We start from the raw sequence: 12,336 nt of genomic DNA on the forward strand, positions 1-12,336 counted from the left end.
TGGAAATGGCAGGGTGGAGAATCAAGAGTATGAATGTGTAATAAAGTTACATTTTGGGATTTTTCAGAATGCTTAATGCCTTGCTCTCACCTGATAATAGGGATGAGGGGTGAAGACTATCTCTATATTGTGATCTAGCACCTCTTACTTCTTTCATTTTTGAATATACTAATATTGTCAGCTCTTTCTATGACTTCAGGTGGATCTATTACTTCTTCATTCCTGAAACTACTTTCAAGAAATATGTTTGTTCCTTCACTCTTTAGGAGATTCATGTTTTAATCCTGAATACTATTTCCATTTTTACGAGGTTGTTTCTGTATGAAAAGTCTTGTCATTTGACCCATCTCTTCCTCTATCTCTAATCTATGTCTGCAGTAGAAACATTTGCCTTCATCAATATAGCGATAATAATTGCTCCTTTAATCTCATTAAACTGAACCTTCTAAATTGCCAGTATGCTGTATTACACCTTAATGCTTTTCCCTGTATGTTTACTGTATTAAATTTAGGAATTTCAATGGAACACCACAAGCAACTTATTTTGCTCAAGGCTTGAGACCTCTATCTTCTCTCTTCCCTCTCACCTAACGCTGTGGCCACACAAATTTGACAATCAAAAGCTACATTCTGGTATCATCTATTCACCCCATCCTGATTCCCTAGTTATCTTCCTATTTTCATCCTTGGTGATAACAGATTTCTCAATTAGAAAATATATCAATTACAGACAGAACCAATGTAGCATGTAGTAGCTTTTTAATGTGCACAGTTAAACCCCTAAAACTTCATTACTATTTCCCAAAGAAATTTATTCACCATATCAAGAGTGCTGCAAATTGCATTATACCACTTGAATGTTAATTAAAATCCAATTCAATAACCTATTGTTATCTTTGGAGAAAATGGACTATTAAGGAAGGGTGTATTCCTGACCTGTGGATTCTTGATTACTTTTCGATCCTTGGATATGCATAAGTAAGGCAGATTAGAATTCTAAAAAGGGGTTAAAGAAAATCTTTGGTAAATGTTAAAATAATGAATCCAAGTATCTGAGGTAGCGAAGAAGTTTGTTACAACAGTCAAGTGAGCTACATATATAACTTTAGTTTTATCACATTTGGAGTATTGTGTGCAATTATGGTCACCACACTACTGGATGTGGAGGCTTTGGAGAGGGTACAAAAGAGGTTCACCAGGATGTTGCCTGGACAGCAGTATATTAGCAATAAGGAGCTGTTGTACAAACTTGGATTGTTTTTTACTGGAGTATCAGAGGCTGAGGGACAAACGGATAGAAATATATAAAGCTATTAGAGGCACGGATAGGGTGGATACTTGGAGCATTTTTCCCAGGTTGAAATTGTCAAATACACTAGGGGCATAGGTTTAAAGAGAGGGGTGAAAGTTTAAAGGAGATGTGAGACAAGTTTTTTAAGATGCCTGGAATGCACTGTCAGGGGACGTGATAGAAGCAGGTACAATAGCAATATTTAAGAGGCATTTAGACAAATACCTAAACTGGCAGTAGGAATTGAGGGATAGGGAGCAAGCACAGGTAGATGGGACTAGTTTAGAATGGCAACATGGTTGGCATAGACAAAGTGGGCCAAAGGGTCTGGCCCTATATTCTACGTTCTATGAAGTAGCATTCTCCAAGGACAAACGTACAGGAGACAGATACAAACAACTGGTAGGTTAACTTGCCTTTTACTAGCAAAGCTTTTTTGCCTAAGAGAACTGCAATAACACATACAATGGCCTGTTTCCTGAAACATTACCTACAAATGGCAATGAGTGTTTTCATAGGTTCTTTCCCATCAGGCAGTGGCCAATACAAGTATGTGTGGCACAATGCCTAACTTCAGAATGTTGCACAGATCAAGCATGTAAAGTTACAAAATTCGCCACGTGCACCTCTCTTTACAAGATGCTGCCTTCAAACTATTAAACAAGCAAGCCCAACTTCCCAAGTATTTGCTGCACAATGTAAGACATATTAAACAACCAGAAATTGAATATATTCTCAGCCTTGAAAGTAAAAAGAATTTCAGCACGTTGTCCTAGACAAGGGATCAGCTCTGCACTCAGAGTGAAGCTGTTATCAAGTTCACCTTCATCGCTGAACTGTTGAAACGGAGTGTATGTGGAACCATCTCAGTATTAGAGGCAGTGTTCTTCATTGTGAAGACAGCTCTGCAATCTTCACTGTATAGACCACATCACAACAAGAGGTGTGAGAAGATTCTCTTTTTTACCATCAGTCTGGTAAAGGAAAACTGCTTGACAGAAAACTCATTCCATGATATCACAAATTTTAAAGATAATAAAATTAAACTGTGCTAAGGGAAAAGTCCATTTTCACTTTACTGATCTACAAAAATCAAATGGTGAAAACTCAAAGCCTGAAGATTTCACCAATAATACACATATTACAATTTCCTGGTTTTGTTACAAATATCTCAAGCTTCTCGTATTTTTGGTCAGTGCTTCTGCCCTTTTTAAACAAAAAAGCCCTTGTTAAATGTTTGATGATGAAAGTCATGTGAAGTCCTGGGGGATATTCCATGTTTTAATATTGCTGCTGGCCAGAAAGTGATTGGAATGTGGGGAAAGGTGATGGTCTGAAGAGGAGGAGGATGGAGTTGGGGGAGGGGGTGATGGATTTATGGGGGAGGGGTTGGTGGAGCTGGGCAATGGGGTTGATGGAGCTGAGGGGAGGGGCTAATGAAGCTGTAGGGGAGGGGTTGATGGAGCTGTAGGAGAGGGTATTGGAGCTGTGAGGGAGGGGTAGCTGATGGAGCTGTGGGACGGCGATGGAGCTGTGGGGGAGGGATGATGGGGCTGTGGGGGAGGGGGTGATGGGGCTGTGGGAGAGAGGGTGATGGGGCTGTGGGAGAGGGGGTGATGGGGCTGTGGAAGAGGGGTGTTGGAGCTGTGGGAGAGGGATGGCTGATGGAGCTGTGGGACAGTGATGGAGCTATGGAGGAGGAGGATTGATGGGGCTGTGGGGGAGAGGGTGATGCAGCTGTGGGGGAGGGAGTGATGGAGTTGGGGAGGGGCTAAAGAAGCTGTAGGGGAGGAGATGATGGAGCTGAGGGGGAGGGGTGATGGAGCTGAGGGGGAGGATATTGGTGCTGTGAGGGAGGGGTAGCTGATGGAGCTGTGGGACGGCAATGGAGCTGTGGGGGAGGGGGTGATGGAGCTATGGGAGAGGGGGTGATGGAGGTGTGGGGCACAGATTGGGCCAGGGGGGAGGGGGTGATGGAGCTGTGGGGGAGGGATGGCTGATGGAGCTGTGGGACAGTGATGGAGCTGTGGGGGAGGAGGGGTGATGGGGCTGTGGGGGAGGAGGGGTGATGGGGCTGTGGGGGAGGGGGTGATGGAGCTGTGGGGGAGGTGTGATAGGGCTGTGGGACAGTGATGGATCTGTGGGAGAGGGGGTGATGGAGGTGTGGAGCACGGATTGGGCTGTAGGAGAGGGGGTGATGGAGCTGTGGGACAGTGATGGGGCTATGGGAGAGGGGGTGAGGGGCGCGGATGGGGTTGTGGGTGTACAGATATGGGGAGTGAGGGTGTTCTCCATGTCGTCTTCATGCACCTGCTCCCCGCCGCTGCCACATCTCTCTGTGGAGCATACTAATGGAGTTGGGCAATATCAAAGTGTCCAAGTGCTCCATCCAATCTGTCACATTTTCCCAGAACGTTGCTCTGTCTACAACTACAACCGTTCAACACACAAAGAAACAGCCGCAATGAGAAATAACAGATGCACACGTTTCAACTAATCCTCTTCCTCTTTGTTCTGAGCTCAGTTTTACACACACACACACACACAGACACACAGAGACAAGGCTCTCCCCGGACCCGGGGGGTGGGGGTTATCCTTTGTTTGTGACCCACCTGAGCAGTTTGTTCCTTTGCCTTTACCGCTTTGACACTCGGCGCTGGAGAGCGGGTTGGCGAGCAGGACCACGGGCAGGCGGCTCAGCGCGAAAACGGCGATAAAGCAGAGGCACCGAGAGGCGGCCGAGAATCGCAGGGGGCACGGGGAGGACCACAACCTCCCCACCATGACCACACCGAGAGGCGAACACCCGCGAAGGAACGGAGGGAGGGAGGCAGGCAGGGGGGAGAGAGAGAGAGAGAGTCTGGGTGGGAGGGAGGGGGCAGGCGGCTCCTCACTCACACGGGAAGAAGCTGTCGTCCTTCCTGGAACATCACCTCCTCCTGCTGCTCCTCAGACCGGTCATCCCCTCCTCTCTCTCTCTGTTACTGCTGCACAAAGCCCAGCGGCAGCTTCTCTCTCCCTCCCTCCCCCCTCCACTCTGCTCCTTCCAAATCCTTGCAAACAGCTTGCTCAGAGCCTCCCTCGATCAGAATAGTGTAAGGTTCTGAATCAATGCGAGGAGTTGTTCGGTTGTTTTAATTCCTTTTCTCTCTCTCTCTCTCTCTCTCGCTGCCAGCCGCCCGGGCGGGTTCTGATGGGAGGAGGGGTTGCAGGGGAAGGGGGTGGCGGTGGTGGAGGGGCGGGATGGGTGGAGGGTCTGGGGGTGGGAGTGAGCTACAGAAACAACAAAGGAGACGGCAGCAGCGGCGAGGGGCTGGGGCTGTGGGAGGGGGAGGGGGTGGGGGGGACATCACATGACCGTGGGGACACCGCGCACACATTACACAGAGATGGACAATCTGACAGCACTCCACACCAACCTCATCCTCCTGCTCGCCTTTCTGACTTATTTTGCCTTCTCTCAATCCACCTCCCCCCCACCCCCAATCCCGATGAGAGGGGTGACTGGAAGTAACTCCAAAATTACGCTCGTTATCCCGACTTTTGTTTTTATGCCTGACGCATAGTAAATGGAAATGAACTCTCCGATGAATTTGTATCCCTCCTTGCTGCAAATAAAACCCCGTGTTGTTGGAAACAATCAATCAGAGTTGAACCAGACGCAATATCTGGCTGCACCCGAACAAACTGTAAACAAGAGTGAGAGGAGGATGCGGTGCCGAACTCTATACCGCCTTTATTCAGTACAATGTATAGAGACTTTGCTTAAACTCTGCACTTCACTTCATAGGAATTAAATGGCACGATGCAAAACGTGGTAATTTCAGTTTCCAAAGCATTAATGCAAAAAAACCACACACAATAAAAACGATGTCTGAAAACACATTTGTGTACAGAACACAAAATCTCCCCCCACCCATCCACATTTATGGTGCGTATTACTGAGGATTTTAGTTATGGAATTTGATTTTCAAACGCAGACATCAATCTTCCACTCCAGTTAGCTCCACGATGCTAAGATAAAGAAGACGAATGGATGGAGATCAAACCGGCAGCTTCGAATAAAAAGTGCTCGGGATTTCTCCATAAAACGTTAGTAAGATAGTTCTTAGACAATTCACAAGCAAATGTTGCCTATACATTATTAAATGACCTCATATCCCTGTTATCATGAAATGTTTCAACAGCAAGCTTTTATTTTGCATAAGAGACATTGATTCATTTCGAACAAATAACATCTGTTCGGTTATCTGTAAATGAACGGAGCAGTAAATAGGCTCATCTCCTCAGGAAAACGAGGTGGAACTGAAGTGTTGAATGAACATGTTGGGATCTTTAGGCGGGGGTGGGGGTCTCCTTTGTTGATCGGATCACTCTGTTTACTTAAATTGGTTATCATTCCGGATTCATGTTGTCCTGTCTCATTCAAAAATGATGGCACTCAACCACAAAATGTCCCCGCGTGTTCTTTCCTCCTGGAAGGTTCCCTCCTCATTATGCGGGTTGAGCCAGTGATTGATGATCTACGATCTGTAGATCTGTGTGTCTTCAATCATTTTAGACGAGCGTGCTCAGCCTTTGAGACATCTCTTTGCCTCTCCCGTTTGTCTCAGGGAGAAGAGGGCACACTGCCTGATGCAGCTAGGTCTCCGGATTCGGCTTTATTGTAGCCAAATCGCGAAGCTACATTGAAACAACAACGCCTAACTTGGCGTGAGAGGCATCCTCAAAGTTGCGATACGCGGAATCGGTATTTCAAAAACCGAAAATAATAAACATTACGACCAGAATAGACACCAGAAATAAAAAAAAACACGACTTAACTGATGTCAAGTAACGCATGGCGAAGCAAAATAAGCCGTTTTGTATCAGGCATGCATGAAAGTAGAGGTCATATATGTTGGGGTAATATAGGGTAATATTGGTTCCTATAATAGTGTCCCGAAGTGCCGCACAGGTAAACCATAAATACCTGTTGAACCAGGAAAGAAATGGTGGAAGGACAGAGCTTTATGACACGAGGGGAGCCTTTTAGTTCCCCGTTATCAGTTTCGAACAAAAACAGAAACCGGGCTGGAGAAGCTCAGTAGGTCTGGCAATAGCTGTACAGAGAAAGTCAGAGTTAACATTTCGAGTTCGATATGACTTGTAACGAACTTTACTTCCATCAGTCTCAATCCTTTGCTCTCACAATCCAAAACCAATGAATTGGACTAAATGGGTGATTGAGCGCTTTATATGCTATATGCTATCCAGTGCTGGTTGTAACAGAAAAAAAAGACAGCAAAGAGGAAGAGGCAGAGCAAGGCACCTGAAAATTCTGCCACCAACAATTAGACAAATTCAAGGAACTGTAGCATAACAGAAATGGACGTTTGAAGAGAGGAGTCAGATCTGGTGGTGAATACTGTACAGGAATATAGCAGGTTGTAATATCATGGAAGGATTTAAAGAGGTAGATAAAGATTTTGAATGTGTGAATTGGGCAGAAGAACTATTGTGAGTCAGTATGGAATAGGATAGGGGATAGAAAGTCAGCAATGATAACATTTGAATAGTCTGGAGGTGAGACAGACATGTATATTTAGTGGCAGATAGGCTGACATAGAGGAATAAATAAACTAAAGCAACATATATAAGCAGAGTTATAAAAGGAGTTTGATAAATTTCAAATTCACACAGGTACCTAAATGTAGAAAAACTTAACACTTAGAGTTAAATATGAATTTTATGATTCAGAAGATCAGTGATACTGCCAAAGGGAAACTGTAGAATTATGTCATTTTGCAGAGTTTTGTTCACTGAGTGGCCAATTAATTTTGAGTTAAGTCTGTATGCTAATAAATATGATTAAATAGAAAATCCAAGTGTCAATGTGACCAACTCATGCTGACAGTGTGAAGTACTCAGAATTTCCAACCATTCATTTTATGCACCAATGTCTACAGATGGAAAGGATTTCTGTTGTGTCATTGTGTAGCAATACTATAATCGTATACACAGTGACCAGGGGAACCCTTCCCAGGCAAAGTAATCATACATTGCACAAAACAATTACATTTGTGAATTAGGCAATGAGTTGTTAGGATCTGGCATGGTGATAAAAACATATTTTGATGATAATTTTCAAAGGGAAAATGAATAAATGCTTGAATAGGAAATATCTTAAGAGTGACAGGGAAAATAATTTATTTATAGCACAACAGGCTACCTATAGCATATGGATTGCAGCAGTTCAAGAAGGCAGCTGACTACCATCTTATTAAGGACAGCTGGGATGGGCAGTAAATGCTGTTCAAAATTGGAAGATCTGTCCCACAGCTTAATGAAGCAACAGTGTGCATATTCATACATACGGAATCCTACATTACAGAAACAGTAAAATACAGACACTGCCATTATCATCCCTGGATTTATCCTGTTATTCCAGTAGGACAATCCCATCAGAGGGGGAGAACAGTGGGATATTTTCAGAAGGGAGTTGTTCTGAGAAACTGCAACATTTACTCTGAACCCAGGGATATCTCATGATATTAGGTCAAACATGGGAAACCTCCATTTGCAAAATACACAAAGTGGAAAGGACATAGCAGGCAATGCTCAGTTAATACCACTACTGATCAGAATGGTCATGTCTTAAAGGATTGTTACATTACATTCAGTCTGCAACAAGTTATGAGAACATCAATAAGAGGGAAAATATGAATCATAAGCAGGGGTAGGACATTTAGCCCCTTTAAGACTCAGTCATTCTGTTCGGTAGTGGTGCTACTGAGCGCTGAAGTTTCCCCATCCTGATTGCACGCTGCGCCCTTACCATCCTCTGTGTTTGCTGGAAATGGTGTTCAACATAGGGTACCATTCAGCTCCTCAGCTTGCCCTGCCATTTGTTGAGATAATAGCTGATCTAATTGTAATCTCAAATGTACATTCACAACCTATCAAAACAATGTTTTACCCTTGTTTATCAAAAATCTATTTACCTCTGCCTTAAAAATGTTCAAGGACCCTTCTTCCACCGTCTAATCAGGAAGAGAGATCCAAAGACACTTGACCCCTGAGGATAGAAAAACTCTCCTAATCTCTGTTTTAAATGGGTGACATCTGATTTTCAAACAGTGACTCCTAGTACTGGATTTTCCCATAATATACATCCACTATACATCAACTTGTACTCTGTAATACAAACCTAGCCTGTACAACCTTTCCTCATAAATCAACTCATCCATTCCAGGTTTAATCTAGTAAATCTTCTCTTAACTACAGCCAATGCAGTTACATCCTCCCTTAAAAAGGTGAAGGCAATACAATGCACAGTACTGCAGATGCAGTCTTACTAGTGCCCTATATACCTCAAGTACAGTCTCCATACCTTTTGTATTCAATTTCCTTCACATAAATTGTAACATTCTATCAGCTTTACTAATTACTTGTAGTACCTGTGATTCACTTACAAGATCACCCAGAACACTGCACCTAAGAGCTCTCATCAAGGAGAGAAGATACTTTAAATTTTTTTCCTGTCAAAATGAATTCATCCTTACCAATGTATCTGTCCTTCGATAACAGTATAATTTGGAGTGACCATCATGTGGTAAGTCCTGTCTTCATATTGAGGATACCATCCAACATTTTGTGTGGCACTACCACAATGCAAATGGGGACAGATGTTGATCAAAGCTAGCATCTCATAATTGCTTTCTGGAGTACTATGGGCAATAAAAAGTCACAGTATTCATCAACAATCAGTAACCTTATGGTCTGACGTATTCTCCCACTCAACAATCAGCATGAAGCCAGGAAGTCAAACCTGGTTCAATAAAGTATGTAGGATGGCATGCCAAAAGCAGCACCAAGCATAGCTACAAGTGTCTAACTGCTGAAGCTACAACATCGGACTACTCGCATGTCAACCCACTGAAGCAGAATGCAATAGGCAGGTCTAAGCAGTTCCAGAACCAATGGACCAAATCCAAACTCTGCAGCCCTGCCACATCCTGTAGATAATATAACTTAATTCTCTTCAAAAACCCAGCATCATAGATGCCTGTCTTCAAGTAATTTGATTCACTCCATGTCATATTAAAAGTGGTTGAAGACATTAGATACTGCAAATTCCGTAAATAGAACTGAAGACCTGTACTTCAGCATGAGTCACACCTCTAGTCACACTGTTTCATGCAGTGACAACACTTACATTTACCCAACAACATGGAAATTTGTCAGCTTTGTCCTGTTCACAAAAATCAGGAGAAAGCCAAACTGCTGAATTACTGTCCCATCATCTACTCTCGTTGATCAACAAATTGATGGAAGGGGCCATCAGTCAGGGGGAAACTGGGGAAAACTCACCACTGACTGGAGTCATACCTCATGCAAAGGAAGATGTGTTTGTGATTGTTGATGGTCGGTCACTTGATTCTCAGGACATGATTGCAGGAGTTCTTCAATCCAGTGTCTTTGGCACATCACCTTCAGTTGCTTCATCAATGACCTTCCATACATCTTATAGTTAGAAATGAGGAAGCTTGCTGAAGTTTGCTTAATGTTCATCATGATCTGAGACCTCTCAAGTTCTAAACAGTTTTAGTTCATATGCAATAAGACCTATATAGTATTCAGACTCGGACTGACAAGTGACAACTGTTACATGAAATTCATGCCAGGCAGTAACCATATTCAACTGGAAAGAATCTAACCATCACCCTTTGACATTGCTAACTGACAGAGTAGTGAACCTGCACAGTTACTGCCTTTGCTGTTGAATTTATGTATCGCTGGACATTGGAGTGTGTCTGGGAAAATTAACAAATAGTGAAATTCACAAATGATCTTGGAGAAACCTGTTTGGGAGAGGTCACAGCACAGGAATAGATAAGTGGATATTTTTAACGTGGCCTTACAATAAGTCTGCAGTAGTGAGTAGAGTGGGTTCTTTCTTGATTATATGTTTTACTGAGATATGTCTCTTGATTAAACTTAAAATATAAGACATAACTATTAATTTAACCTGGAGCAGTATGTTGTGGTTCTGCTCGCCCAGCTGGAAGTTTTTGCTGCAAACGTTTCGTTCCCTGGCTAGGGAACATCATCAGTGCGGTGGGAGCCTCGTGTGAAGCGCTGCTTTGATGTTTCTTCCGGTATTTATATTGGTTTGTTCTTGCCGCTTCCGGGTGTCAGTTTCAGCTGCAGTGATTTGTATCTGGGGTCCAGGTCGATGTGTCTGTTGATGGATGTTCTTGCCGTTTCCGGGTGTCAGTTTCAGCTGTAGTGGTTTGTATATGGTGTCCAGGTCAATGTGTCTATTGATGGAGTTTGGGGATGAATGCCATGCTTCTAGGAATTCTCTGGCTGTTCTCTGTCTGGCTTGTCCTATGATAGTGGTGTTTTCCCAGTCAAATTCATGTTGCTGGTTGTCTGAGTGTATGGCTACTAGAGATAGCTGGTCGTGTCGTTTTGTGGCTAGCTGATGTTCGTGGATGCGGATTGTTAGCTGTCTTCCTGTTTGTCCTATATAGTGTTTTGTGCAGTCCTTGCATGGTATTTTGTAAACTACGTTAGTTTGGCTCATGCTGGGTATTGGGTCCTTTGTTCTAGTGAGTTGTTGTCTGAGCGTGGATGTTGGCTTGTGTGCTGTTATGAGTCCTAAGGGTCGCAGTAGTCTGGCTGTCAGTTCTGAGACACTCCTGACGTATGGTAGAGTGGCTAGTCCTTTTGGTTGTGGCATGTCCTCGTTCCGTGGTCTATCTCTTAGGCATCTGGTGATAAAGTTGCGTGGGTATCCGTTTTTGGCGAATACCTTGTATAGATGTTCCTCTTCCTCTTTTCGCAGTTCTGGTGTACTGCAGTGTGTTGTGGCCCTTTTGAATAGTGTCCTGATGCAGCTTCGTTTGTGTGTGTTGGGGTGGTTACTTTCATAGTTTAAGACTTGGTCTGTGTGTGTTGGTTTCCTGTGTATCCTTGTGGTGAATTCTCCGTTGGGTGTTCTCTCTACTAACACGTCTAGGAATGGGAGTTGGCTATCCTTTTCTTCTTCTCGTGTGAATCGGATTCCTGTGAGTGTGGCGTTGATGATTCTGTGTGTTTTTTCTATATCTGTGTTTTTGATGATTACAAAGGTGTCATCAACATATCTGATCCAGAGTTTGGGTTGGATTTGTGGTATGGCTGTATGTTCTAATCTTTGCATAACTGCCTCTGCTATGAGTCCCGAGATTGGTGATCCCATGGGTGTTCCGTTGATTTGTTCGTATATCTGATTGTTGAATGTAAAGTGTGTGGTGAGGCACAGGTCCAGTAGTTTAAGTATGCCGCCCTTGTTGATAGGTTCGGCCTCCTGTGTTCTGTTATGTATGTCCAGTAGGTTGGCTATTGTTTCTCTGGCTAGGGTTTTGTCAATTGAAGTGAACAGTGCCGTCACGTCGAATGATACCATGGTTTCTTCTTTGTCTATGTGTGTCTTCCTGATGACGTCCAAGAATTCCTGTGTTGATTGTATGGAGTGTTTGGATCCGCTGACTAGGTGTTTCAGTTTTTGTTGTAGTTCTTTGGCCAGTTTGTATGCTGGTGTCCCTGGTAGTGATACTATGGGTCTGAGTGGGATGTCTGGTTTGTGTACTTTGGGTAGTCCATAGAATCTGGGGGTGTTGTTGCTTTCAGGTTTCATTCTTTGCTGGTCCGCTTTGGTTATCTGTCCCTTTTTTTGTAGATTCCTTAGTGTGTTGATTATTCTATTGGTGAGTTGTGGTGTGGGGTCGGAATCCTTCATTTGGTAGGTGTTGGTGTCTGCGAGTAGTTGTTGTGCTTTACTGATGTAGTCAGATTTATCTAGGATGACCGTCATTCAGCCTTTATCTCACCAATAGAATAATCAACACACTAAGGAATCTACAAAAAAAGGGACAGATAACCAAAGCGGACCAGCAAAGAATGAAACCTGAAAGCAACAACACCCCCAGATTCTATGGACTACCCAAAGTACACAAACCAGACATCCCACTCAGACCCATAGTATCACTACCAGGGACACCAGCATACAAACTGGC

At 43.6% G+C, this 12,336-nt stretch overlaps 1 protein-coding gene across 1 annotated transcript in view; it reads right to left on the reverse strand.

Moving 5' to 3' along the window:
* The window catches only part of LOC132816089 (tomoregulin-1-like), a 232,773-nt gene extending 228,439 nt beyond the window's left edge, over positions 1-4,334 (reverse strand). Inside the window, exon 1 of the mRNA XM_060825521.1 lies at positions 3,904-4,334. Coding sequence (XP_060681504.1) covers positions 3,904-4,075 — 172 coding nt within the window. The 5' untranslated portion in view covers positions 4,076-4,334. The remainder of the gene's footprint in view (positions 1-3,903) is intronic.
* Between the last annotated feature and the right edge of the window lie 8,002 nt (positions 4,335-12,336).

The sequence above is a fragment of the Hemiscyllium ocellatum genome, chromosome 5 (assembly GCF_020745735.1).
Source record: "Hemiscyllium ocellatum isolate sHemOce1 chromosome 5, sHemOce1.pat.X.cur, whole genome shotgun sequence".
Taxonomy (NCBI): domain Eukaryota; kingdom Metazoa; phylum Chordata; class Chondrichthyes; order Orectolobiformes; family Hemiscylliidae; genus Hemiscyllium; species Hemiscyllium ocellatum.